Source organism: Poecile atricapillus, chromosome 39 (genome assembly GCF_030490865.1).
Source record: "Poecile atricapillus isolate bPoeAtr1 chromosome 39, bPoeAtr1.hap1, whole genome shotgun sequence".
Taxonomy (NCBI): Eukaryota; Metazoa; Chordata; class Aves; order Passeriformes; family Paridae; genus Poecile; species Poecile atricapillus.
Genome location: NC_081287.1, coordinates 199,459 through 226,421, shown reverse-complemented (window position 1 = coordinate 226,421; position 26,963 = coordinate 199,459). Strand labels below are relative to the sequence as shown.

The 26,963-nt window shown below is 64.9% G+C and overlaps 1 protein-coding gene and 1 long non-coding RNA gene across 2 annotated transcripts; both read left to right on the top strand.

Annotated features, from left to right (window-relative positions):
- Positions 1 to 20: 20 nt before the first annotated feature.
- On the top strand, positions 21 to 24,596 carry C3 (complement C3). The gene is made up of 40 exons (XM_058861909.1): positions 21 to 172; positions 1,011 to 1,203; positions 2,291 to 2,450; positions 2,920 to 2,990; positions 3,094 to 3,188; positions 3,283 to 3,365; positions 3,488 to 3,578; positions 3,827 to 3,929; positions 4,728 to 4,848; positions 5,101 to 5,216; positions 5,703 to 5,849; positions 7,171 to 7,383; positions 7,840 to 8,034; positions 8,597 to 8,758; positions 9,566 to 9,695; positions 9,800 to 9,871; positions 11,123 to 11,323; positions 11,926 to 12,091; positions 12,241 to 12,326; positions 13,516 to 13,655; positions 13,737 to 13,949; positions 14,852 to 14,918; positions 15,309 to 15,395; positions 15,494 to 15,697; positions 16,146 to 16,221; positions 16,304 to 16,463; positions 16,964 to 17,059; positions 17,146 to 17,296; positions 17,668 to 17,831; positions 18,014 to 18,172; positions 18,932 to 19,082; positions 19,174 to 19,225; positions 19,757 to 19,844; positions 20,866 to 20,952; positions 21,212 to 21,317; positions 21,976 to 22,065; positions 22,467 to 22,553; positions 22,821 to 22,904; positions 23,579 to 23,714; positions 24,389 to 24,596. Exons 1-40 carry the CDS (start codon positions 78 to 80, stop codon positions 24,528 to 24,530), a joined length of 5,040 nt encoding a protein of 1,679 aa, XP_058717892.1. The 5' UTR covers positions 21 to 77; the 3' UTR covers positions 24,531 to 24,596.
- Positions 9,881 to 10,763, top strand: LOC131591333 (uncharacterized). Its single transcript, XR_009280321.1, has 3 exons — positions 9,881 to 10,052; positions 10,135 to 10,418; positions 10,595 to 10,763. It is a non-coding gene; the product is annotated as an uncharacterized LOC131591333 (long non-coding RNA).
- Positions 24,597 to 26,963: the final 2,367 nt, after the last annotated feature.

Genomic DNA, 26,963 nt, shown 5'->3' with positions numbered 1-26,963 from the left:
CCACCGGGGCCGCCATAAAGGGACCCCCCCGCCGCTGTCGCTGTCGCTGTCGCTGTCCCCGTCCCCTCCCTGCGGCCATGGGGGCTCCGGCGCTGCCCCCCCCCACCCTCCTCCTCCTCCTCCTCCTCTTCGGCCTCGCGGCGCTGCTCGGGACCCCCGCCCGCGCCCAGCTGTGAGCGATTGGGACCCCCACCCACCCCATGGGACCCCTCCCCACCCACCCATGGGACCCCTCCCCACCCACCCATGGGACCCCTCCCCATCCATGGGACCCCTCCCCACCCCATGGGACCCCTCCCCACCCCATGGGACCCCCACCCACCCCACTCATGGGACCCTCACCCATCCATGGGACCCCCACCCACCCCACCCATGGGACCCCTCCCCATCCTGGGTCACTGTGGGGACAGATTTTGGGGTTTTTGGGTGCTCTGGGCACAGATTTCGGGGTTCCCGGGTGCCGTGGGGACAGATTTTGGGGTTTTTGGGTCACTGTGGGGACAGGATTTGGGGTTTTTGGGTCACTGTGGGGACAGGTTTCGGGGTCTCTGGGTCACTGTGGGGACAGGTTTGGGGTTTTTGGGTCACTGTGGGGACAGGTTTCGGGGTCTCTGGGTCACTGTGGGGACAGATTTGGGGGTTCCCGGGTGCCGTGGGGACAGATTTTGGGGGTTTTGGGTACTGAGGGGGCAGATTTTGGGGTTTTTGGGTCACTGTGGGGACAGATTTTGGGGGTTTTGGGTCACTGTGGGGACAGGATTTGGGGTTTTTGGGTACTGTGGGGACAGGATTTGGGGTTTTTGGGTCACTGTGGGGACAGGTTTCGGGGTCTCTGGGTCACTGTGGGGACAGATTTTGGGGGTTTTGGGTACTGTGGGGACAGATTTTGGGGTTTTTGGGTACTGTGGGGACAGATTTTGGGGTCTCTGGGTCACTGTGGGGACAGATTTGGGGGTTCCCGGGTGCCATGGCACCCCCGGCGCCCCGTGGCAGCCCCGCGGTGTCCCCAGGGTGACGATGGTGACCCCGGCCGTGCTGCGGCTGGACACGGACGAGCGGCTGGTGCTGGAGGCGCCCGGGCTGAGCGCGGCCACCGAGGCCTCGCTGCTGGTCCAGGACTTCCCCCAGAAGCGCCAGGTCCTGTTCCAGACCCGCCTGGCCCTGAGCCCGGCCGAGGGCATGATGGCCACGGCCACCATCAAGGTACGGTGTCATTGTCACCACCCCCCGGTCACTGTCACCACCCCCCGGTCAGTGTCACCACCCCGCCCTGGTCACTGTCACCTCCCCCCCAGTCAGTGTCACCTCCCCCTGGTCACTGTCACCACCCCCGGTCACTGTCACCGCCCCTGGTCACTGTCACCGCCCCCGGTCACTGTCACCTCCCTGGTCACTGTCACCGCCCCTGGTCACTGTCACCTCCCCCTGGTCACTGTCACCACCCCGCCCTGGTCAGTGTCACCGCCCCCCGGTCACTGTCACCACCCCCCGGTCACTGTCACCACCCCCCGGTCACTGTCACCGCCCCTGGTCACTGTCACCGCCCCCTGGTCAGTGTCACCGCCCCCTGGTCACTGTCACCGCCCCCCCGGTCAGTGTCACCACCCCCCGGTCACTGTCACCGCCCCCCCGGTCAGTGTCACCACCCCCCGGTCACTGTCACCGCCCCCTGGTCAGTGTCACCGCCCCCTGGTCACTGTCACCGCCCCCCGGTCAGTGTCACCGCCCCCCCGGTCAGTGTCACCACCCCCCGGTCACTGTCACCTCCCCTCGGTCACTGTCCCGGGCCATTGTCACAGCGGTCACTGCCCGGGAGGGGAAACTGAGGCTGAACCCTGAACCGGGGGTGGGGGACAGGGGGGGACGGTCACTCCTGGTGACCACGGGGACTGTCCCCAGTGTCCTCAGCTCCATTTCCTGGGCATGGCTGCCACCCGATGTCCCCTGTCCCTGTGGCGCTGCTGCCACCCGCTGTCCCCTGTCCCCAGTGTCCCCAGTGTCTCTGTCCCCACACGTGTCCCCAGTGTCCCCGCAGGTGTCTGCAGTGTCCCCAATGTCCCCACACGTGTCCCCAATGTCCCCGCAGGTGTCTGCAGTGTCCCCAATGTCCCCACACGTGTCCCCAGTGTCCCCGCAGGTGTCTGCAGTGTCCCCAATGTCCCCACACGTGTACCCAGTGTCCCCGCAGGTGTCTGCAGTGTCCCCAATGTCCCCACACGTGTCCCCAATGTCCCCGCAGGTGTCTGCAGTGTCCCCAATGTCCCCACACATGTCCCCAATGTCCCCGCAGGTGTCGGCCAAGCTCCTGCCGCCGGCTCAGAAGAAGCAGTTTGTGACGGTGACAGCGCGGGTGGCCGCGGTGACACTGGAGAAGGTTCTGCTGGTGTCGCTGCAGAGCGGCCACATCTTCCTGCAGACCGACAAACCCATCTACACCCCCGGGGCCACCGGTGAGCGCCGGGGACACCTGGGGACACCTGGGGACACCTGGGGACACAGCGGGGACACCGCGGGGACAGTGCAGGGACACCTGGGGACACCCGGGGACACCACGGGGACACCGCGGGGATACCTGGGGACACCGCGGGGATACCTGGGGGCACCTGGGGACACCCGGGGACACCGCGGGGACACCCGGGGACACCGCAGGGGACACCTGTGCCCCCTCTCACCTTGTCCCCCGTGTCCCCGCCCTGTTCCCCGTGTTCCCGCCCTGTCCTTTGTGTCCCCTCTCTCCTTGTCCTCCCTGTCCCGTCTCACCCTGTCCTTGTCCCCTCTCTCCTTGTCCCCGTGTCCCCTCTGTCCCTGTCCCCGTGTCCCCTCTCTCCTTGTCCCCGTGTCCCCTCTCTCCTTGTCCCCGTGTCCCCTCTGTCCCTGTCCCCGTGTCCCCTCTGTCCCTGTCCCCGTGTCCCCTCGCAGTGCTCTGCCGTCTCTTCACCGTGGGCCACCTCATGCAGCCGGTGGCCAAGACGGTCATCGTGGAGGTCAAGGTGGGTGACACACGGGGGTGACACACGGGGGTGACACCGGGGGTGAGGGGGGTGACCCGGTGCCACCCGCGCCACCGTCCCCGCCCCGCGCGTGTCCCCCCAGACCCCCGACAACGTCATCATCAAACAAGTGCCGGTGTCGTCGCCGATGAAAACCGGGATCCTGTCCCTCAACCACAACCTGCCCGAGGTGGTCAGGTGGGTGTCACCTCCTCGGCGCCGCCCCCGCGGTGGCCCTGGGGACACCCCCGGCGCTGTCCCCTCACTGTCCCCTCGCTGTCCCCTCCCCCAGCCTCGGCATGTGGACGATTTCGGCCAAATTCGAGGATTCTCCGGATCAGGTTTTCAGCACCCAGTTCGAGGTCAAGGAGTACGGTGGGTGCGGGGGGGACCCCGGGGACTGTCCCCAAGGGCTGGCGGTGTCACCGTGTCACCGGCGCCACCCAAGGGCTGGCGGTGTCACCGTGTCACCGGCGCCACCCGTGTCACCCCCGCAGTGCTGCCGAGCTTTGAGGTGGCCCTGGAGACCGAGGAGAAGTTCCTGTACATCGACCGCCAGGAGGATTTCCGGGTGTCCATCCTGGCCAGGTGACCCCAAAAGTGTCCCCAAAAGTGTCCCCAAAAGTGTCCCCGGTGGGGCCACCCCTGCATGGGGGACAGGGGACAGCTCTGCCATCCCTGGGGGTGGCGTGGGGACAGGTTGGGGGGGTGAGGGGGACACAGGGTGACACGGTGACGCGGTGGTGGCGGTGGCAGGGATGGGATGACACGGGTGGCAGGATGGGGACACGGGTGGCAGGGTGGGGACACAGGGACACGGTGGTGGCTGTCCCCAGGTACCTGTACGGGAAGCGCCTGGAGGGGACAGCGTTTGTCCTCTTCGGGGTCATGGTGGACGACGAGAAGAAGAGCATCCCCCAGTCCCTGCAGCGCGTCCCGGTGAGCCTGGCACTGTCCCCAGACCTGTCCCCAGGTCCCCAACCCTGTCCCCAGGTCCCTAACCCTGTCCCTAACCCTGTCCCCATGTCCCTAACCCTGTCCCCATGTCCCCAGACCTGTCCCCAGGTCCCCATGTCCCTAACCCTGTCCCCATGTCCCCAAACCTGTCCCCAGGTCCCCATGTCCCTAACCCTGTCCCTAACCCTGTCCCCATGTCCCTAACCCTGTCCCCAGGTCCCCATGTCCCCAAACCTGTCCCCATGTCCCTAACCCTGTCCCCATGTCCCCAAACCTGTCCCCATGTCCCTAACCCTGTCCCCATGTCCCTAACCCTGTCCCCAGGTCCCTAACCCTGTCCCTAACCCTGTCCCCATGTCCCCAACCCTGTCCCCATGTCCCTAACCCTGTCCCTAACCCTGTCCCCATGTCCCTAACCCTGTCCCCAGGTCCCTAACCCTGTCCCCATGTCCCCAAACCTGTCCCCAGGTCCCCATGTCCCTAACCCTGTCCCTAACCCTGTCCCCATGTCCCTAACCCTGTCCCTAACCCTGTCCCCATGTCCCCAAACCTGTCCCTAACCCTGTCCCCATGTCCCTAACCCTGTCCCCATGTCCCCAAACCTGTCCCCAGGTCCCCATGTCCCTAACCCTGTCCCCATGTCCCTAACCCTGTCCCCATGTCCCTAACCCTGTCCCTAACCCTGTCCCCGTGTCCCCAAACCTGTCCCTATGTCCCTAACCCTGTCCCCATGTCCCTAACCCTGTCCCTAACCCTGTCCCCATGTCCCCACGTCCCCAGGTGCAGGACGGTGACGCCGAGGCCGTGCTGTCCATGGCTCACCTGCGCGAGCGCTTCCCCAACCCCCAGGAGCTGGTGGGACACTCCCTCTATGTCACTGTCACCGTCATCACCGAGTCAGGTCTGTGTGGGGACACGGGGGACACGGGGGGACACGGGGGGACACGGGGGACAGCGTTAGGGACACGGGGGGCAGCGTTAGGGACACGGGGGACACGGGGGACACGGGGGGACACGGGGGACGAAGGGGACACGGGGGACACGGGGGACACGGCGGGGACAGCAGTGATGTGATTCTGTGGATGTGTGGGGTTGGGGACAGCGAGGACGGGGCTGGCCCCGGGTGACACGGCCACCGCCGTTGTCCCCACAGGCAGTGACATGGTGGAGGCGCAGCACGGTGGCATCCAGATCGTGACGTCCCCGTACAGCATCCACTTCACCCGCACCCCCAAGTACTTCAAGCCGGGGATGCCCTTTGACCTCACGGTTGGTGACATCTTGGGGACAGCGGTGGCCCAGGGGGGTGGCCCAGGGCCCGCTGGGTGTCCTGGCCTGGGGTGGGGACACGGCTGGGCCTGGGGGTGAAGCTCAGTCCCTGGGTGATGTCCCTGTGTCACCTGAGAGGGGCTGGGGACCGTGGGCAGTCCCTGTGTCACAGGGATGGCCCTTCCTGGTGGCAGTGTCCCTTCCCAGTGTCCCTTCCCAGTGCCACCACCCCTTCCCAGTGTCCCTCCCCAGTGCCACCACCTCTTCCCAGTGCCACCACCCCTTCCCAGTGTCCCTTCCCAGTGCCATCACCCCTTCTCAGTGCCACCACCCCTTCCCAGTGTCCCTTCCCAGTGCCACCACCCCTTCCCAGTGTCCCTTCCCAGTGCCACCACCCCTCCCCAGTGCCACCACCCCTTCCCAGTGTCCCTTCCCTCACTCCACATCCCCACATAACGTCCCCACGTCCCCCGGTGTCCCCCCCAGGTTTATGTCACCAACCCCGACCAGTCGCCGGCCCCGCGTGTCACCGTCCAGGCCGATGGCTTCCAGGGCCAGGTGTCCACCCAGCGCGATGGCACGGCCAGGCTGGTGCTCAACATGCCGGCCAACAAGGACAGCGTCCCCATCACCGTGAGTGGGGACACCGGCGGTGCCACCGCGCCTGGGGTGGCCGGGGGGGTGTGGGGAAGCGTCCCCCGTGACCGAGTGCCACCATGTCCCCGTGACCCAGTGCCACCATGTCCCCATGACCGAGTGCCACCATGTCCCCGTGACCCAAGTGCCACCGTGTCCCCGTGACCGAGTGCCACCGTGTCCCCTGTGACCGAGTGCCACCGTGTCCCCCGTGACCCAGTGCCACCGTGTCCCCCGTGACCCAGTGCCACCGTGTCCCCTGTGACCGAGTGCCACCGTGTCCCCTGTGACCGAGTGCCACCGTGTCCCCATGACCGAGTGCCACCGTGTCCCTGTGACCCAGTGCCACCGTGTCCCTGTGACCGAGTGCCACCGTGTCCCCCGTGACCGAGTGCCACCGTGTCCCCTGTGACCGAGTGCCACCATGTCCCCTGTGACCCAGTGCCACCGTGTCCCCGTGACCCAGTGCCACCGTGTCCCCGTGACCGAGTGCCACCATGTCCCCTGTGACCGAGTGCCACCGTGTCCCCGTGACCGAGTGCCACCGTGTCCCCGTGACCCAGTGCCACCGTGTCCCCGTGACCCAGTGCCACCGTGTCCCCGTGACCGAGTGCCATCGTGTCCCCCGTGACCGAGTGCCACCGTGTCCCCGTGACCCAGTGCCACCGTGTCCCCGTGACCCAGTGCCACCGTGTCCCCGTGACCGAGTGCCACCATGTCCCCTGTGACCGAGTGCCACCGTGTCCCTGTGACCGAGTGCCACCGTGTCCCCGTGACCCAGTGCCACCGTGTCCCCGTGACCCAGTGCCACCGTGTCCCCGTGACCGAGTGCCACCGTGTCCCCCGTGACCCAGTGTCACCGTGTCCCCTGTGACCGAGTGCCACCGTGTCCCCATGACCGAGTGCCACCATGTCCCCCGTGACCGAGTGCCACCGTGTCCCCCGTGACCGAGTGCCACCGTGTCCCCTGTGACCGAGTGCCACCGTGTCCCCTGTGACCCAGTGTCACCGTGTCCCCTGTGACCCAGTGCCACCGTGTCCCCGTGACCGAGTGCCACCGTGTCCCCTGTGACCCAGTGCCACCGTGTCCCCATGACCGAGTGCCACCGTGTCCCCATGACCGAGTGCCACCGTGTCCCCGTGACCGAGTGTCACCGTGTCCCCCGTGACCCAGTGACACCGTGTCCCCATGACCGAGTGCCACTGTGTCCCTGAGATCGAGTGCCACCGTGTCCCCCGTGACCGAGTGCCACCGTGTCCCTCGTGACCGAGTGCCACCGTGTCCCCATGACCGAGTGCCACCGTGTCCCCGTGCCAGGTGCGCACGGCCCAGGCGGGGCTGCCCCCGCAGCGCCAGGCCTCGCGGCAGATGACGGCCCTGGCCTACCGCAGCCAGGCCGGTTCCGGAAACTTCCTGCACCTGGCGGTGGCCGGCACCGAGCTGCAGCCCGGGGACAACCTGGCCGTCAACTTCCACCTCAAGACCAACGACAACAACGTCCGCAACTCCGTCCCCTTCTTCACCTTCCTGGTGGGTCCCCAACTCTGTCCCTTTTGTCACCTTCCTGGTGGGTCCCCAGTTCTGTTCTTCACCTTCCTGCTGGGTCCCAATGTCCCTTGTCCCCAATTCTGTCCCCTTCTTCCCCTTCCTGGTGGGTCCCAATGTCCCTTGTCCCCAACTCTGTCCTTCACCTTCCTGGTGGGTCCCCAGTTCTGTTCTTCCCCTTCCTGCTGGGTCCCCAACTCTGTCCCCTTCTTCCCCTTCATGGTGGGTCCCAATGTCCCTTGTCCCCAACTCCATTCTTCCCCCTCCTGGTGGGTCCCAATGTCCCTTGTCCCCAGTTCTGTTCTTCACCTTCCTGCTGGGTCCCAATGTCCCTTGTCCCCAACTCTGCTCTTCCCCTTCCTGCTGGGTCCCCGTGGCCGCCACCCCCCTGGCTCGGCCACCCGGCCGTTCCGGTGGCCACCGAGCCCGCGCTCCTCGCAGGTCATGAGCAAGGGCCGCATCCTCCGAGCCGGCCGGCAGCGGCACGAGGCCGGCCAGAGCCTGGTGACGATGACGCTGCCGGTGACGCCCGAGCTCATCCCCTCCTTCCGCGTGGTGGCCTACTACCACGTGCTGCCCGGAGAGATCGTGGCCGACTCCGTCTGGGTGGACGTCAAGGACACCTGCATGGGCACCGTGAGTGTCCCCCGCTGGCCCCGGGGCTCCTGGGGACACTGGACGGGCCCTGCTGGTGGCTGGAGACTCCTTGAGATGGCCCCGGAGGGGTCTGGGTGGTTTTGGAAGTGCTTGGGGGGCCCCTGAGGGACCTGGGAGGTCCTTGAGGGGTTTTGGGAAGTCCTTGAGGGGTCTTGGGTGGTCTTGAGGGATCTGGGGGGGCTCCTGAGGGACTTGAGGGACCTTTGAAAGGGTTTGGGGGACTCTTGAGGGACCTTTGAGGGATCTGGGGCACCTTTGGAAGGTTTTAGGGGGACCTTGAGGTCGTTGGGGACCTTTGGAAGGGCTTGAGGGGACATTGAGGGACCTGGGTGGCCCCTGGTGGGGATTTGGTGTCACTTGGGTGGTTTTGGACACTCCACGAGGAGCTTGGACATCTCCTGGGTGGCCCAGGTGGCCCAGACATGAAGCCCATGGCCACCAACTGCCCCTGGAGGTCCCGACTTGGTGTCCCCCGTGGTGGGGGGGACAGGGGTGGCTTTTGGGGACATCCTGGGGACATCACCCCCCGTGTCTGTGGCAGCTGGTGGTGAAGGGGGCGACAGAAGGTGACAACCGTGTCCACGAGCCGGGGACACCGATGAGGCTGCGCATCGAGGGCGACCACAAGGCCCACGTGGGGCTGGTGGCCGTGGACAAGGGCGTCTTCGTCCTCAGCAAGAAGAACAAGCTCACCCAGACCAGGGTGGGTGGCCCTGTCCCCGCTGTCCCCAAGGGGTGGCAGTGGCTGTCACATCTGTCCTGTCATCCCCAAGTGGTGGCAGTGGCCATCACAGCTGTCCCCACTGTCCTTGGATGGTGGCAGTGGCCATCACAGCTGTCCCCAGTGTCCTTGGATGGTGGCAGTGGCTGTCACAGCTGTCCCCTGTGTCCTTGGATGGTGGCAGTGGCCATCACAGCTGTCCCCACTGTCCTTGGACGGTGGCAGTGGCCATCACAGCTGTCCCCACTGTCCTTGGATGGTGGCAGTGGCCGTCACAGCTGTCCCCAGTGTCCTTGGATGGTGGCAGTGGCTGTCACAGCTGTCCCCTGTGTCCTTGGATGGTGGCAGTGGCCATCACAGCTGTCCCCACTGTCCTTGGATGGTGGCAGTGGCCATCACAGCTGTCCTCACTGTCCTTGGATGGTGGCAGTGGCCATCACAGCTGTCCCCTGTGTCCTTGGATGGTGGCAGTGGCTGTCACAGCTGTCCCCTGTGTCCTTGGATGGTGGCAGTGGCCATCACTGCTGTCCCCTGTGTCCTTGGATGGTGGCAGTGGCCATCACAGCTGTCCCCTGTGTCCTTGGACGGTGGCAGTGGCCATCACAGCTGTCCCCACTGTCCTTGGATGGTGGCAGTGGCTGTCACTGCTGTCCCCTGTGTCCTTGGATGGTGGCAGTGGCCATCACAGCTGTCCCCTGTGTCCTTGGATGGTGGCAGTGGCTGTCACTGCTGTCCCCTGTGTCCTTGGATGGTGGCAGTGGCCATCACAGCTGTCCCCTGTGGGCGCAGGTGTGGGACACGGTGGAGCAAAGTGACATCGGCTGCACCCCGGGCAGTGGCAGGGACAACGTCGGGGTCTTCACGGACGCTGGCCTGAGCCTGACCACCAATGTCCAGCTGAGCACCCCGCAGCGGTCAGGTGGGGACAGGGGGGTGGCACCGCGGGGACAGGGGGGTGACACCTCGGGGATGGGACGGTGACCCTGAACGTGGGGTCCTGACCGGTGTCCCCTCTGTCCCCAGATGTCCGGTGTCCCCAGCCGGCCAAACGCAAGCGCCGCTCGCTGGCACTCGCCGAGTACAAGGGCACCAAGGGTAGGTGGCACTGGGGTGTCCCTTGTCCCCAGGAGCACCAGGGGTGTTCCTTGTCCCAAAAAGGCCACCAGAGTGTCCCAAGTCCTTGAGGGAGACCAGAGTGTCCCGTGTCCCAGTCTATACCAATGTCCCATGTCCCTGAGGGACACCAGAGTGTCCCGTGTCCCTGAGGGACACCAGAGTGTCCCGTGTCCCTGAGGCCACCAGAGTGTCCCATGTCACTGAGGCCACCAGAGTGTCCCGTGTCCCTGAGGCCACCAGAGTGTCCCATGTCCCAGTTAATACTGGTGCCTGTTGTCCCTGAGGGCCACCGGTGTGTCCGAAGTCTCAAAGGCCACCAGAGTGTCCCACACTCCCAAAGGCCACCAGAGTGTCCTACACCCCAAGGTCCCCACCAGAGTGTCCCACACCCCCAAGAGCCACCAGTGTCCCACACCCCGAGGTCCCCACTCCCAAAGGCCACCAGTGTCCCCTGTCTCAAAGGCCACCAGAGTGTCCCGTGTCCCAGTTAATACTGGTGCCTGTTGTCCCTGAGGGCCACCGGTGTGTCCGAAGTCCCAAAGGCCACCAGAGTGTCCCACACCCCCGAGAGCCACCAGTGTCCCCTGTCTCAAAGGCCACCAGAGTGTCCCACTCCCAAGAGCCACCAGTGTCCCACAGCTCGATGTCCCCACCAGAGTGTCCCACACCCCCGAGAGCCACCAGAGTGTCCCACACCCCGAGGTCCCCACTCCCAAAGGCCACTGGTGTCCCCTGTCCCAAAGGCCACCAGAGTGTCCCACTCCCAAGAGCCACCAGTGTCCCACACCCCGAGGTCCCACACTCCCAAAGGCCACCAGTGTCCCACACCCCGATGTCCCCACCCCGGGAGCCCCTGGGGCCGGTGCCAGCCGTGTGCCGGTGCCAGCCGTGTGCCGGTGCCATCCGTGTGCCGGTGCCAGCCATGTGCCGGTGCCAGCCGTGGGCCAGTGCCAGCCGTGTGCCGGTGCCAGCCCTGTGCCGGTGCCAGCCGCGTGCCGGTGCCAGCCGCGTGCCGGTGCCAGCCGTGTGCCGGTGCCAGCCGTGTGCCGGTGCCAGCCGTGTGCCGGTGTCAGCCGTGTGCCGGTGCCAGCCCTGTGCCGGTGTCAGCCGTGTGCCGGTGCCAGCTGCGTGCCGGTGCCAGCCCTGTGCCGGTGCCAGCCGTGTGCCGGTGCCAGCCGTGTGCCGGTGCCAGCCGTGTGCCGGTGCCAGCCGCGTGCCGGTGTCCGGCAGCGGCCGAGTACTCGGGGCAGCTGGAGCGGAGGTGCTGCGAGGACGGGATGAAGGAGAACCCGATGGGGCACGGCTGCCAGCGCAGGAGCGAGTACATCCAGGAGGGCGAGTCCTGCGTCCGCGCCTTCCTCGACTGCTGCGCCTTCATCAAGGCCAAGCGTGACCAGCAGAACGTGGCCCTGGGCACCGGCCTGGCCAGAAGCAAGTGCCGGGCCCTGGGGGGCGGGAGGAGGTCGGGGGGACCTCGGGCGGGGTCGGGGTGAAGGTTGGGAGGGTCTCGGGTGGGTTTTGGGTGGTTCTTGGTGAACCTCAAGTGGAGTTGAGGGGTTTTTTCTTGAGCAAAGCTTGGGTGGAGCTCAGGTGAACCTTGGGTGAAGTTCAGGTGAACCTTGGGTGGAGCTCAGGTGGACCTTGGGTGTTCCTTGGGTGTTCCTCAGGTGGACCTTGGGTGAAGGTTGGGAGGGTCTTGGGTGGGTTTGGGTGGCGCTGGGGTGGCACTGGGTGGCACTGGGTGGCACTGGGGTGACACTGGGGTGGCACTGGGGTGGCACTGGGTGACACTGGGTGACACTGGGGTGACACTGGGGTGACACTGGGGTGGCACTGGGTGACACTGGGGTGGCACTGGGTGGCACTGGGTGACACTGGGGTGGCACTGGGTGACACTGGGTGGCGCTGGGGTGGCACTGGGTGGCACTGGGTGGTGCTGGGGTGACACTGGGTGGCACTGGGTGGCACTGGGTGGCACTGGGGTGGCACTGGGTGGCACTGGGTGGCGCTGGGGTGATACCAGCTCTGCTCAGGGCTTGGAGCCCTGAAGCCACGTTCGAGAGGGCCGATGCCACCACCCCCAGGCCAGGAGGAGGACGATCTCTTCTCGCCGGACTCGGACATCGTCTCGCGGACGCTGTTCCCCGAGAGCTGGCTGTGGCAGGTGGAGCAGCTGACGGAGCCACCCAACGACCTGGGGTGAGCCTGGACCTCCTGTCCCACCCCACGGCCCGGCCAGGCCGCGGTCACCCCGTCCCCATCCAGCTCGGACATCTCTGGGGACCAGGGAGGTCCCGTGGTGACCCCCCCTGAGCCGTCACCCCCTTGGTCACTCCTGTCCCCTGCAGGGTCTCGGCCAAGACGCTGCCCGTGTACCTGAAGGACTCCATCACCACCTGGGAGGTGCTGGCCGTCAGCCTCTCCCCCTCCAAAGGTACGGGGTCATGGAGGACCAGGGGGGGTCCTGGGGAGCGCCCCCAAACCTTGGGGGGGTCCTTGAGGCCTGAGGGGGTCCCCTGAAATCCGGAGATGCCCCAAAGCTTGGTGGCCATCCTTGGGATCTGAGGGATCTGCTTGGGACTTGAGGGATCTCCAAAGGCTTGGGAGAATTCTTTGGGGTTCAAGGGATCCCCTAAACCTTGGGAGGACTCTGGGGTCTCGATGGATCCCCCAAACCTTGTGAGGATCCCAGTCCTTGATGGGTCCCCCAAACCTTGTGAGGATCCCACAGTCCTTGATGGATCCCCCAAACCTTGTGAGGATCCCAGTCCTTGATGGATCCCCCAAACCTTGTGAGGATCCCACAGTTCTTGATGGATCCCCCAAACCTTGTGAGGATCCCACAGTCCTTGATGGATCCCCCAAACCTTGTGAGGATCCCACAGTCCTTGATGGATCCCCCAAACCTTGTGAGGATCCCAGTTCTTGATGGATCCCCCAAACCTTGTGAGGATCCCAGTTCTTGATGGATCCCCCAAACCTTGTGAGGATCCCAGTTCTTGATGGATCCCCCAAACCTTGTGAGGATCCCACAGTCCTTGATGGATCCCCCAAACCTTGTGAGGATCCCAGTCCTTGATGGATCCCCCAAACCTTGTGAGGATCCCACAGTTCCTGATGGATCCCCCAAACCTTGTGAGGATCCCACAGTTCTTGATGGATCCCCCAAACCTTGTGAGGATCCCACAGTCCTTGATGGATCCCCCAAACCTTGTGAGGATCCCACAGTTCTTGATGGATCCCCCAAACCTTGTGAGGATCACAGTCCTTGATGGATCCCCCAAACCTTGTGAGGATCCCAGTTCTTGATGGATCCCCAAAACCTTGTGAGGATCCAGTTCTTGATGGATCCCCAAAACCTTGTGAGGATCCCACAGTCCTTGATGGATCCCCCAAACCTTGTGAAGATCCCGGTCCTTGATGGATCCCCCAAACCTTGTGAGGATCCCACAGTTCTTGATGGATCCCCTGAACCTTGTGAGGATCCCACAGTTCTTGATGGATCCCCCAAACCTTGTGAGGACTCCCTGGACTTCCAGGGACCTCTGAAGCCCCCAGGGCTGCCGTGGGGTGTCCCACGAGGTGTCCCCCCACCCCAAATCCCCGGCTGTCCCCCCCGCCAGGGCTGTGCGTGGCCGACCCCTACGAGATCACGGTGATGAAGGACTTCTTCATCGACCTCCGCCTGCCCTACTCGGTGGTGAGGAACGAGCAGGTGGAGATCCGCGCCATCCTCTACAACTACTGGCTGCAGGACATCACGGTGGGTTGGGGGCGTTTTCTGGGGACGCCGCCCCCCGCCCCGGACCCTGGCCGTGACGTCCCCGTCCCCGTCCCCGTCCAGGTGCGCGTGGAGCTGCTCCACAACCCCGACCTGTGCAGCCCCTCCACGGCCAAGCAGCGCTACCAGCAGGTGCTGCGCATGAAGGCCGAGTCCTCGCGCTCCGTGTCCTTCGTCATCGTCCCCCTCAAGCTCGGCCTGCTGGACGTCGAGGTCAAGGCCGCCGTCCGTAACCAGTACGTGGGCGATGGGGTCAAGAAGAAGCTCAGGGTCGTGGTGAGTGGCCGCGGCGGTGGCATCGCCTCCGTTCCCGGGGTGTCCCCAGCGCGGTGACGTCCCGGTGTCCCCCGTCGGTGGTTGGGTGGCCGGGTGAGGGGCAGCGGGCGGGACACGGGCCAGCAGCGAGCTCAGGTGGCCAAGAAGGACAACGGCAGCTGAATGGTGTGGCCAGCAGGAGCAGGGCAGGGATTGTCCCCCTGTCCCCCTGTCCCCCTGTGCTCCTGTCCTGTCCTCCTGTCCTCCTGTCCTCCTGTCCTGTCCTCCTGTCCTCCTGTCCCCCTGTCCTCCTGTCCTCCTGTGCTCCTGTCCCCCTGTCCTCCTGTCCTGTCCTCCTGTCCCCCTGTCCCCCTGTCCTCCTGTCCTCCTGTCCTCCTGTCCTCCTGTCCTCCTGTCCCCCTGTCCTCCTGTGCTCCTGTCCTCCTGTCCTCCTGTCCTCCTGTCCTCCTGTGCTGTCCTCCTGTCCTGTCCTCCTGTCCTCCTGTCCTGTCCTGTCCTCCTGTCCTGTCCTCCTGTCCTGTGCTCCTGTCCTCCTGTGCTCTTGTGCTCCTGTCCTCCTGTCCTCCTGTCCTCCTGTCCTCCTGTCCTCCTGTCCTCCTGTCCTCCTGTCCTCCTGTGCTCCTGTGCTCCTGTGCTCCTGTCCTCCTGTCCTGTCCTCCTGTCCTCCTGTCCTCCTGTCCTCCTGTCCTCCTGTCCTCCTGTGCTCCTGTCCTCCTGTCCTGTCCTCCTGTCCTCCTGTCCTCCTGTCCTCCTGTCCTCCTGTCCTCCTGGGATTGTCCCAGTACGTCACTGGGGGGGACTGGTTTATACTGGGGGACCTTTCCCGGCCGCTCCAGAGGGGTTGGGAAGGGGAGGACCCCAGCCCCAGCCCCACCTTCAGCGCCGGACTCTGCCCTGGGCAGCCCGAGGGGATGCGGCTGGAGAAGACGGTGAAGATCGTCGAGCTGGACCCGCAGAACAAGGGAGTCAGTGAGTGACACCTCTGGGAGGTCCTGCTGTGGCTTTGGGACATCTCTGGGGACCTCTGGGAGGTCCTGCTGTGGGTTTGGGACATCTCTGGGGACCTCTGGGAGGTCCTGCTGTGGGTTTGGGACATCTCTGGGGACCTCAGGGAGGTCCTGCTGTGGCTTTGGGACATCTCTGGGGACCTCTGGGAGGTCCCACTGTGGCTTTGGGACATCTCTGGGGACCTCTGGGAGGTCCCGCTGTGGCTTTGGGACATCTCTGGGGACCTCTGGGAGGTCCCACTGTGGCTTTGGGACATCTCTGGGGACCTCTGGGAGGTCCCACTGTGGGTTTAAGCGTTGTGGGGGGACATGGGGAGGATTTGGGGTCACCCAAGTCCACCCCACCCCACAGACGGGGTGCAGGAGGAGCGGGTGAAGGCCGTGGATCTCTCGGACATCGTCCCCGACACGGAGGCAGAGACCAAAGTCAGCATCCAGGGTGAGCACCAAAGAGGGGACACGTGGGGACAGCCTGGTGGTGGTGGGGTGGGGACAGGTGGGACATCCTCGGGGGTGACACGTCCCCCTCTGGGCCAGGCAACCCCGTGTCCATCATCGTGGAGAAGGCCATCGACGGGGACAAGCTGAAGCACCTGATCGTGACCCCCTCGGGCTGCGGGGAGCAGAACATGATCGCCCTGACCCCCACGGTCATCGCCGTCCACTACCTGGACAACACCCAGCAGTGGGAGAACTTCGGCGTCGACCGCCGGGCAGGGGCCATCGAGCTGATCAAGAAAGGTGGGAACAGCCCCAAAAGGGTGGGAACAGCCCCAAAAGGGTGGGAATGTCCCCAGAAGGGTGGGAACAGCCCCAAAAGCGGTGGGAGTGTCCCCAGAAGGGCTGGGAGTGTCCCCAAATGGGGTGGGAGTGTCCCCAGAAGGGTGGGAGTGTCCCCAAATGGGCTGGGAATGTCCCCAAAAGGGCTGGGAGTGTCCCCAGAAGGGTCGGAATGTCCCTCGGTGTCCTCTCTCGTGTCCCTGCCACCCGAGGTGGCACAGAAGGTTGCCCCTCTGGGTTGGGTGAGGCCAGTTTGGGGTTTCCAGTTACTGGTTTGAACTGGGACGGGCTCCAGAGTGGGTTGGTGGCCTGAGGGTTGGCTGAGCACCCCTTGTGGCGCTGGAGGACACGGGTGGCCGCAGCCACCGCTGGCCACCGCTGGCGTTGAGCGGCCAGCGTCTCCTCACAGGTTACACCCAGCAGTTGGCTTTCCGCAAGCCCGACAGCTCCTACGCCGCCTTCGTCAACCGCCCCTCCAGCACCTGGTGAGGGTCCTGCTGCCACCACCGCCACCACCCGGCCCGGGTGACACGGCCAGGTGTGACCCCCGGCTGTCCCCACCCCCAGGCTGACCGCCTACGTGGTCAAGGTGTTCGCCATGGCCAGGAGGCTGACGGACATCGAGCACGGCGAGATCTGCGGCCCCGTCAAGTGGCTGATCCTCAACAAGCAGAAACCCGACGGCGTCTTCCAGGAGGACGCGCCCGTCATCCACAAGGAGATGGTGGTAGGGGGACACCTGGGCCCCTGGGGACAGGGGGACACCTGGGCCCCGTCACTGCTGGGGACAGGGGGACACCTGGGCCCCGTCACTGCTGGGGACAGGGGGACACCTGGGCCCTGTCACTGCTGGGGACAGGGGGACAAGGAGATGGTGGTAGGGGGACACCTGGGCCCCTGGGGACAGGGGGATACCTGGGCCCCGTCACTGCTGGGGACAGGGGGACCTCGGGTGGAGGATTTGGGGTGAAGGTCCAAGGTCCGGTTCTTTGGGCCTTCCTTGGACTCGTGGTCCTTGTGTGAAGGTCAGGTGAAGGTCAGGAATTCTTCAGATGTCCCCTGGGTGACATTTGGGTGTCCCCTGGCTGACCTTTGGGAGTCCCCCGGGTGACGTTTGGGTGTCCCCCGGGTGTCCCTCAGAGCGGTCAGGGGCGGCTGTTTGGAAGGAGCTGCTGGGCGTTGGGAAAGCCCCAATCCTGAGGTTTTTCCCCCGTTTTTATCCCTCAGGGAGGTTACCAAGGAGCCGAGCCCGAGGTGTCCCTCACCGCCTTCGTCCTCATCGCCCTCAAGGAGGCACAGGACACCTGCAAGGACCACGTCAACGTGAGTGGCCCCACCTGGGGACAGGGACGTCCCTGAGGTGCCAGACCCTTGTGGAAGCCACCTGAGATCCCGAATTTTCCACCCAGAACTTGGAGGACAGCATCAACAAAGCCGCCAACTTCCTGGCCCGGCGCTACGAGCAGCTGGCCCGGCCTTACACGGTGGCCCTGGCGTCCTACGCGCTGGCCCTGGCCGGGAAGCTCAAGAGCGAGAAGGTCCTCATGAAGTTCTCCAAAGGTGACACCTCAAGATCAAATTGGGGTGAAAGGAGGTGGTTTGGGGTCTTTGTGAGGTTCTCCAAAGGTGACCTGGGCTGGAAATTGGGGCAGGGGGAGGGAGTTTCACCCGGGGGATCCAATTTGAGGTGAAAAGAGGCAGTTTTGGGTAATCATGAGGTTCTTCAAAGCTGGTTGTGGCTCCTCCTGAGGTTCTCAAAGGTGACACCTCACCTTGGGGCCAGCAGAGATGGTTTTGGGTTCTGATGAGGTTCTCCAGAAGTGGTTTTGGATCCTCCTGAGGCGTCGCCTCACCTGGGGCTGTGATGTGGGGCCAGGGCGAGGTGGCCACGGGGTCCCCGGTGGCTGAGGGTGTCCCCGATGTCCCCACAGGTGGGGCCAGCTGGGAGGAGCGCAACGCCCGCACCTACAACATCGAGGGCACGTCCTACGCGCTGCTGGCCCTGGTGGAGATGAGGAAGCCGGAGCTGGCGGGGCCGGTGGTCCGGTGGCTCGCCCAGCAGAACTACTACGGGGGTGGCTACGGCTCCACCCAGGTGGGACATGGGACACCCCCAGCCACCCCTGGGGACATCTCAGGGGACATCCCTGGTGGCGCTGGGTGTGACAGCAGGGTTGTCCTTTTGGGGACATCTTTGGTGGCACAGGAGGCCAAAGGTCACTCGGAAGCCTTTAGGGGCGATGTCCCCAAGCCCCGGTGACCCCGGTGTCCCCTCAGGCCACCATCCTGGTGTTCCAAGCGCTGGCCCAGTACCAGGTGGCCACGGAGGCCCAGCAGCAGCTGGAGATGGACGTGTCGGTGCTGCTGCCGCGCCGCGCCAGCCCCGTCAAATACCGCATCGAGAACCGCAACGCGCTGGTGGCGCGCTCCACCGAGGTACCTGTCACTGTCACTGTCAGTGTCACTGTCACCTGTCACCTGTCACTGTCACTGTCATTGTCACCTGTCACTGTCACTGTCACCTGTCACTGTCACTGTCACTGTCACTGTCAGTGTCACTGTCACTGTCACTGTCACTGTCACTGTCACTGTCACTGTCACCTGTCACTGTCACTGTCACTGTCACTGTCACCTGTCACTGTCACCTGTCACCTGTCACTGTCACTGTCACTGTCACCTGTCCCTGTCACCTGTCACTGTCACTGTCACCTGTCACTGTCACCTGTCACTGTCACTGTCCCTGTCACTGTCCCTGTCACTGTCACTGTCAGTGTCACCTGTCACTGTCACTGTCACTGTCACTGTCACCTGTCCCTGTCACTGTCCCTGTCACCTGTCCCTGTCACCTGTCACTGTCACCTGTCACTGTCACTGTCACTGTCACTGTCACTGTCACTGTCCCTGTCACTGTCACCTGTCCCTGTCACCTGTCACTGTCACTGTCACCTGTCACTGTCACTGTCCCTGTCACTGTCCCTGTCACCTGTCACTGTCACCTGTCACTGTCACCTGTCACTGTCACTGTCACTGTCACCTGTCACCTGTCACCTGTCCCTGTCCCTGTCACTGTCCCTGTCCCCTCCCTGCCCTGATCTCGTGTCCCCTCCGTGTCCCCTCCGTGTCCTGCCACGTCCCTGTCCCCTCCGTGTCCCCTCCGTGTCCCCTCCGTGTCCTGCCACGTCCCTGTCCCCTCAGACCAAGCTGAACGAGGAGTTCACGGTGAAGGCCGAGGGCGTGGGCAAGGGGACAATGACAGTGGTGACCGTGTACCACGCCAAGGTCCCCGAGAAGGACAACAAATGTGACAGCTTCGACCTGAGCGTGGACGTGGAGGACGTGGACACGGGTGAGTCCCCAGCTGTCCCCTCCCTGTCCTCGCTGTGTCCCCCGTGGGTGCCCCATGTCCCCTTCCATGTCCCCTCCTTGTCCCCACCCAGGCAAGGAAGAGGAGGAGATCGTCAGGTCTGTCAAGATCACCATCTGCACCAGGTGGGGACACTGGGGACACTGGGGACAGGGAGGGGACACTGGGGACACTGGGGACAGGGAGGGGACACTGGGGACAGGGAGGGGACACTGGGGACACTGGGGACAGGGATGGGGACACTGGGGACACTGGGGACACTGGGGACAGGGATGGGGACACTGGGGACACTGGGGACAGGGAGGGGACACTGGGGACACTGGGGACAGGGATGGGGACACTGGGGACACTGGGGACAGGGAGGGGACACTGGGGACACTGGGGACAAGGATGGGGACACTGGGGACAGGGAGGGGACACTGGGGACAAGGATGGGGACACTGGGGACACTGGGGACAGGGATGGGGACACTGGGGACACTGGGGACAGGGAGGGGACACTGGGGACACTGAGGACAGGGAGGGGACACTGGGGACAAAGAGCGCTCAGCCCCACCTTGTCCCCTGGGTGGAGAACGGGGACATCAGGGAGGGGGACGCTGGGGACACTGCAGGGGTTGGGGACAGGTGGGGGTGGCCTCAGCCCTGTCCCCACAGGTACCTGGACACCGTGGATGCCACCATGTCCATCCTGGACGTGTCCATGCTCACGGGCTTCTCGCCGGACGTCCAGGACCTGAGGAGGGTCAGTGTGGGGACATGGGGACACCGGGGGGGACATGGGGACACCGGGGGGGGGGACATGGGGACACCGGGGGGGACATGGGGACACCAGGGGGGACATGGGGACACCAGGAGGGGACCTGGGGACACCCAGGGGGATCTGGGTGAGACAGGGGACACCACGTCTTCGTGCCATCGTGTGCCACCATGTCCCCACATGGCCACACGTGCGTCCTCGTGTCCCCAGATGCCCGCGTGTCCCCGTGGCCCCGGTGTCACGCTGTCCCCGTGTCCCCGCTGTCCCCGTGTCCCCGGTGTCACACTGTCCCCGTGTCCCCGCTGTCCCCGCTGTCCCCGTGTCCCCGGTGTCACGCTGTCCCCGTGTCCCCGGTGTCACGCTGTCCCCGTGTCCCTGCTGTCCCCGTGTCCCCGCTGTCCCCGTGCCCCGGTGTCACGCTGTCCCCGTGTCCCCGCTGTCCCCGTGTCCCCGTGTCCCCGCTGTCCCCGTGTCCCCGTGTCCCCAGCTGTCCCCGTGTCCCCGCTGTCCCCGTGCCCCGGTGTCACGCTGTCCCCGTGCCCTGGTGTCACGCTGTCCCCGTGTCCCCGCTGTCCCCGTGTCCCCGTGTCCCCAGCTGTCCCCGTGTCCCCGCTGTCCCCGTGCCCCGGTGTCACGCTGTCCCCGTGCCCTGGTGTCACGCTGTCCCCGTGTCCCCGCTGTCCCCGTGTCCCCGCTGTCCCCGTGTCCCCATGTCCCTGCTGTCCCCGTGTCCCCGCTGTCCCCGTGCCCCGGTGTCACGCTGTCCCCGTGTCCCCACTGTCCCCGTGTCCCTGCTGTCCCCGTGTCCCCGCTGTCCCCGTGTCCCCGGTGTCACGCTGTCCCCGTGTCCCCGCTGTCCCCGTGTCCCCGCTGTCCCCGTGTCCCCCGTGTCACGCTGTCCCCGTGTCCCCGCTGTCCCCGTGTCCCCATGTCCCCGCTGTCCCCGTGTCCCCGCTGTCCCCGTGTCCCCAGTGTCACGCTGTCCCCGTGTCCCCGCTGTCCCCAGCTGTCCGAGGGCGTGGACAGGTACATCTCCAAGTTCGAGCTGGACCAGGACAAGGAGCGGAGCAACGTCGTCATTTACCTGGACAAGGTGGGGACACTGGGGACACTGGGGACACTGGGGACACTGGGGACATGGGGATGGTGACAGGGACAAGGTGGGACAGGGACGGGGTGGGGACAGGACGTCACAGGGTCCGAGATGGAGCTGGGGACGTGCAGGGACACGAGGAGGACAGGGCTGTGACAGGGACACAGCTGAGGCTGGGGACACTGCTGGGGACAGGAGCAGGTGGGTTGGGGAGGTGACAGCCTGAGTGCCACCCCCATGTCCCTGTCCCTGTCCCCAGGTGTCCCACAAGGCCCAGGAGTGTTTTGCCTTCAAGGCCCACCAGAGGTTCCAGGTGGGGCTGATCCAGCCCGCGGCCGTCAGCGTCTACAGCTACTACAGGATCGGTGTGTCCCTGTCCCCGGTGTCACCGGTGTCACCAGTGTCACCTGTGTCACCCATGGCAACCCCCGAGTCCTGCACTGTCCCGCCAGCCCGATGTCACCGCACTGTCCCCGCCCCTCCTGCTGTCCCCATGTCCCCCCTGGCTGATGTCCCCTGCTGTCCCTGTGCTCCCTGCTGTCCCCTGATGTCCCCGTGTCCCCTGCTGTCCCCTGCTGTCCCCTGATGTCCCCTGCTGTCCCCTGATGTCCCCATGTCCCCTGCTGTCCCCGTGTCCCCTGATGTCCCCTGCTGTCCCCTGATGTCCCCTGCTGTCCCCTGATGTCCCCATGTCCCCTGCTGTCCCCTGATGTCCCCATGTCCCCTGCTGTCCCTGTGCTCCCTGCTGTCCCCTGCTGTCCCCTGCTGTCCCCGTGTCCCCTGATGTCCCCTGCTGTCCCCTGATGTCCCCATGTCCCCTGCTGTCCCCGTGTCCCCTGATGTCCCCTGCTGTCCCCTGCTGTCCCCTGCTGTCCCCGTGTCCCCTGCTGTCCCCTGCTGTCCCCTGCTGTCCCCGTGTCCCCTGCTGTCCCCGTGTCCCCTGATGTCCCCTGCTGTCCCCTGCTGTCCCCTGCTGTCCCCTGATGTCCCCGTGTCCCCTGATGTCCCCTGATGTCCCCACAGACGATCGCTGCACCCGGTTCTACCACCCGGACAAGGAGGGAGGGAAACTGAGCAAGATCTGCCAGGGGGAAGTTTGTCGCTGTGCTGAAGGTGACACTGGGGACACGGGGACACACATGGGGACATGGGGACATGGGGACATGGGGACATGGGGACACACATGGGGACACACATGGGGACATGGGGACACGGGGACACACATGGGGACATGGGGACATGGGGACACACATGGGGACACTGGGGACACACATGGGGACATGGGGACATGGGGACATGGGGACACACACGGGGACACGGGTGACACGGGCAGGCAGCTCTGGCAGGGTGGGACATGGTGGGACACGTCACTGATGAGCTGCCACATGTCACCGTGACGGGGACACATCCCTGCCACAGCTGAGCTTGTCATGACTGTGTCCCTGTGATGTCCCTGTGATGTCCCCGTGATGTCCCCATGATGTCCCCATGATGTCCCCATGGTGTCCCCACAGACAGCTGCTTCAAGCGCCACGAGGAGCCCGAGGCCATCACAGTCAACCAACGCATCGAGCGCGCCTGCGAGCCCGGGGTGGACTTCGGTGGGACACTGGGGACAGTGGGGACACTGGGGACAATGGGGACAGTGGGGACACTGGGGACAGTGGGGACAATGGGGACAATGGGGACAATGGGGACAGTGGGGACAATGGGGACAGTGGGGACAGTGGGGACAGTGGGGACAGTGGGGACGTTGGGTGGTAAGGGTGGAGTTGGTGGCAGGTGGAGTTGGGGACATTGGGGACATTGGGGACACAGAAGTGCCACGGTGGCGGGGGTGGTGGCACTGTCCCCGTGTCCCCTGGCAGTGTACAAGGTGAAGATGCTGGCCCGCCAGGAGACCCCGTCCCACGACAATTACATCATGAGGGTCCTGTCGGTCATCAAGATGGGTACGGCCACCACCGGGGGACAGGGACACCACGGGGGGACAGGGACACCATGGGGGGACAGGGACACCACCGGGGGACAGGGACACCATGGGGGGGGGACAGGGACACCACGGGGGGACAGGGACACCCTGGGGGGACAGGGACACCATGGGGGGACAGGGACACCATGGAGGGGGACAGGGACACCTTGGGGGGACAGGGACACCCTGGGGGGACAGGGACACCCTGGGGGGACAGGGACACCATGGGGGGGGACAGGGACACCATGAGGGGACAGGGACACCACGGGGGGACAGGGACACCATGGGGGGGGGACAGGGACACCATGGGGGGACAGGGACACCATGGGGGGGGACAGGGACACCATGGGGGGACAGGGACACCATGGGGGGGGACACGGCCACCACGGGGGGACAGGGACACCACGGGGGGACAGGGACACCTTGGGGGGACAGGGACACCATGGGGGGGGGACAGGGACACCACGGGGGGACAGGGACACCATGGGGGGGGACAGGGACACCATGAGGGACCCGGTGCCACCAGGAGGGTGGTGCCACCACAGCTGCCCTGTCTGGGGGGTGGAGGTGGCATGGTGACACGGTGACACCACGGTGACACCACGGTGACACCACGGTGACACCACGGTGACACCATGGTGACACGGTGGCCAGGCACAGACGAGGACCCCAGCGGGAGCAACAGGACCTTCGTGAGCCACCAGCAGTGCAGGGACACCCTGAGGCTGCTCCAGGGACACGAGTACCTGGTCTGGGGACAGGCCAGCGACCTCTGGGTCACCGGCAGACAGTAGGGACACCGGGGACACGGGGGGGACATGGGAGGACAGGGGGGGGACACGGGGGGGACATGGGGGGACACTGGGGACACGGGGGGGACACGGGAGGGACATGGGAGGGACATGGGTGGGGCCTGTAGGGACAGGGTGGGACACTGGCACAGGGGCAGAGGGGACAGGGGGACACAGGGATGGAGGACAGAGGTGGGGGGACATGGGGGGGACAGGGAGGGACGAGGGAGGGACACGGCCCCCATTGTCTCCATTGTCCCATTGTCCCCATTGTCCCCATTGTCCCCATTGTCCCCATTGTCTCCATTGTCCCATTGTCCCCATTGTCCCATTGTCCCCAGTGTCCCCATTGTCCCCACTGTCCCCATTGTCCCCATTGCCCCCATTATCCCCATTGTCCCATTGTCCCCATTGTCCCATTGTCCCCAGTGTCCCCATTGTCCCCATTGTCCCCATTGCCCCCATTGTCCCCATTGTCCCCATTGTCCCCATTGTCCCCATTGTCCCTGTGTCCCCACGGCTGTCCCCACTGTCCCCATTGTCTCCATTGTCTCCATTGTCCCCATTGTCCCATTGTCCCCAATGTCCCCATTGTCCCATTGTCCCCATTGTCCCCATTGTCCCCATTGTCCCCATTGTCCCTGTGTCCCCACGGCTGTCCCCGTGTCCCCAGCTTCTCGTACCTGATCGGGAAGGACACCTGGCTGGAGGAGTGGCCGTCGGAGGCCTCGTGCCAGGACCCGGCGCTGCAGGGACAGTGCCAGGACTTCACCGAGTTCGCCGAGGCCATGGTGCTCTTCGGCTGTCCCAGCTGAGTCCCCAGCTGTCACCTGCCCTGCTGTCACCTGCCCTGGTGTCACCTGCCCTGGGGTGTCACCTGCCCTCTCAGGTGTCACCTGCCCTCTCAGGTGTCACCTGCCCTCTCAGGTGTCACCACTCTCTGTCACCTTTTTTATCCCCCTTCTTCCCCTCCCCCTTTTTTTTTTTTTTTGTAAAAAAATCATTTCTGAGCAGCTGGCGTGAGGTGTCCTCGATGGGGGGGACACGTGGGGGGACATGGGGACACCAGAGAGGACATGGGGACACCAGAGGGGACATAGGGACACCAGAGGGGTCACTGGGACACCAGAGGGGACATAGGGACACCAGAGGGGACATAGGGACAGCACAGGGGACACATGGGGTGAGTGGGGACACCACAGGGGTCACAGGGACACCACAGGGGACATGGGGACACCAGAGGGGTCACTGGGACACCAGAGGGGACATAGGGACACCAGAGGGGACATAGGGACAGCACAGGGGACACGTGGGGGGACATGGGGACACTAGAGGGGTCACAGGGACACCACAGGGGACATGGGGACACCACAGGGGTCACAGGGACACCACAGGGGACAGGGGGACATCACAAGGGACATGGGGACACCAGAGGGGTTACGGGGACACCAGAGGGGTCATTGGGACAGCACAGGGGACATGGGGACACCAGAGGAGACACGGAGACATCTCAGGGGTCATTGGGACATCACAGGGGACATGTGGGGACATCACAGGGGACATGGGGACACCAGAGGGGTCACAGAGACACCAGAGGGGACACGTGGGGACACCACAGGGACATGGGGACACCACAGGGGTCACAGGGACATCACAGGGGACATGTGGGGACACCACAGGGGACATGGGGACACCAGAGGGGTCACAGAGACACCAGAGGGGACACGTGGGGACACCACAGGGGTCACAGGGACACCACAGGGACATGGGGACACCACAGGGACATGGGGACACCAGAGGGGTCACAGGGACACCACAGGGGTCACGCGACCCCAGCCCCAGCCCCGCCCCCCCCCACCCCCTGCGGTTTCCGGAACTTTCCGGAGCGGCTCGAGGGGCTCAGGAGGTTTTGGGGAGAATTTGGGGGCAATTGGCAGCTGGGGACCCCCAGAGGTCCCTCAGGGCCACCCCAGGGTTGTCCCCCGGGTTCTTGGGGACAATCCAGGCCCTAAATAATCCATAAATAAATTTATTAATTCATTAATAAATACTTAATTAAGGATAATAATTTAGGGGGGAGGATCCCCCCCCAGGCCAGCTGTGGGGGGAGGGGTAGGAGACAGCAGGGCCCCCCCAAAGTGTCCCCAATGTCCCCAAGGAGGCCCCAGGGTCCCCAAGTGTCCAGCACTGGGTCCCCAAATGTCCCCAAGTGTCCAGCACTGCGTCCACGAGGTCCCCAAATGTCCCCAGGCACCAACGGGGGGGGCGGTGATGTCCCCTGATGTCCCCAAATCTCCAGCTGCGAGGCCACCGGCGTCACTTGGTGTCCCTTGATGTCCCCAAAGCTCTGGGCAGGGGGGGTCTCATCTCCAGATCTCCAGCCATGGATGTCACCGGTGTCCCTTGTCCCCAAATCTCCAGCCATGGATGTCACCGGTGTCCCTTGTCCCCAAATCTCCAACCATGGATGTCACCGGTGTCCCTTGTCCCCAGATCTCCAGCCATGGATGTCACCGGTGTCCCTTGATGTCCCCAAATCTCCAGCCATGGATGTCACCGATGTCCCTTGTCCCCAAATCTCCAGTCATGGATGTCACCGGTGTCCCTTGTCCCCAGATCTCCAGCCATGGATGTCACCGGTGTCCCTTGATGTCCCCAAATCTCCAGCCATGGATGTCACCGATGTCCCTTGTCCCCAAATCTCCAGTCATGGATGTCACCGGTGTCCCTTGTCCCCAAATCTCCAGCCATGGATGTCACCGGTGTCCCTTGTCCCCAAATCTCCAGCCATGGATGTCACCGATGTCCCTTGATGTCCCCAAACTTCCACACTCGAGTCCCGGATGTCCCCAAGCCCCGTGCTGGCAGGTGACCAGCAGGACACGAGGCCAGCCACGCCTGTGTCACCCCCGGTGTCACCCTCAGTGTCACCCAGGGTCACTCCCGGTGTCACTCCTGGTGTCACCCAGGGTCACTCCTGGTGTCACTCCCGGTGTCACCCAGGGTCACTCCTGGTGTCACTCCCGGTGTCACCCAGGGTCACCCCCGGTGTCACTCCCGGTGTCACCCGGTGTCACCCCCAGTGTCACCCACTGTCACCTGGTGTCACCCCCCGCGATGCGCAGCAGCCCCACGAAGTTGCCCTCGCGCTCGTCCTGCGCCAGCTGCCACCCGCCCGTGTCCCCTCCGGTGTCCCCAACCAGCTCCAGGCTGAGGATGTCCCCAGGCCAGAGCTGTCCCACGGCCTG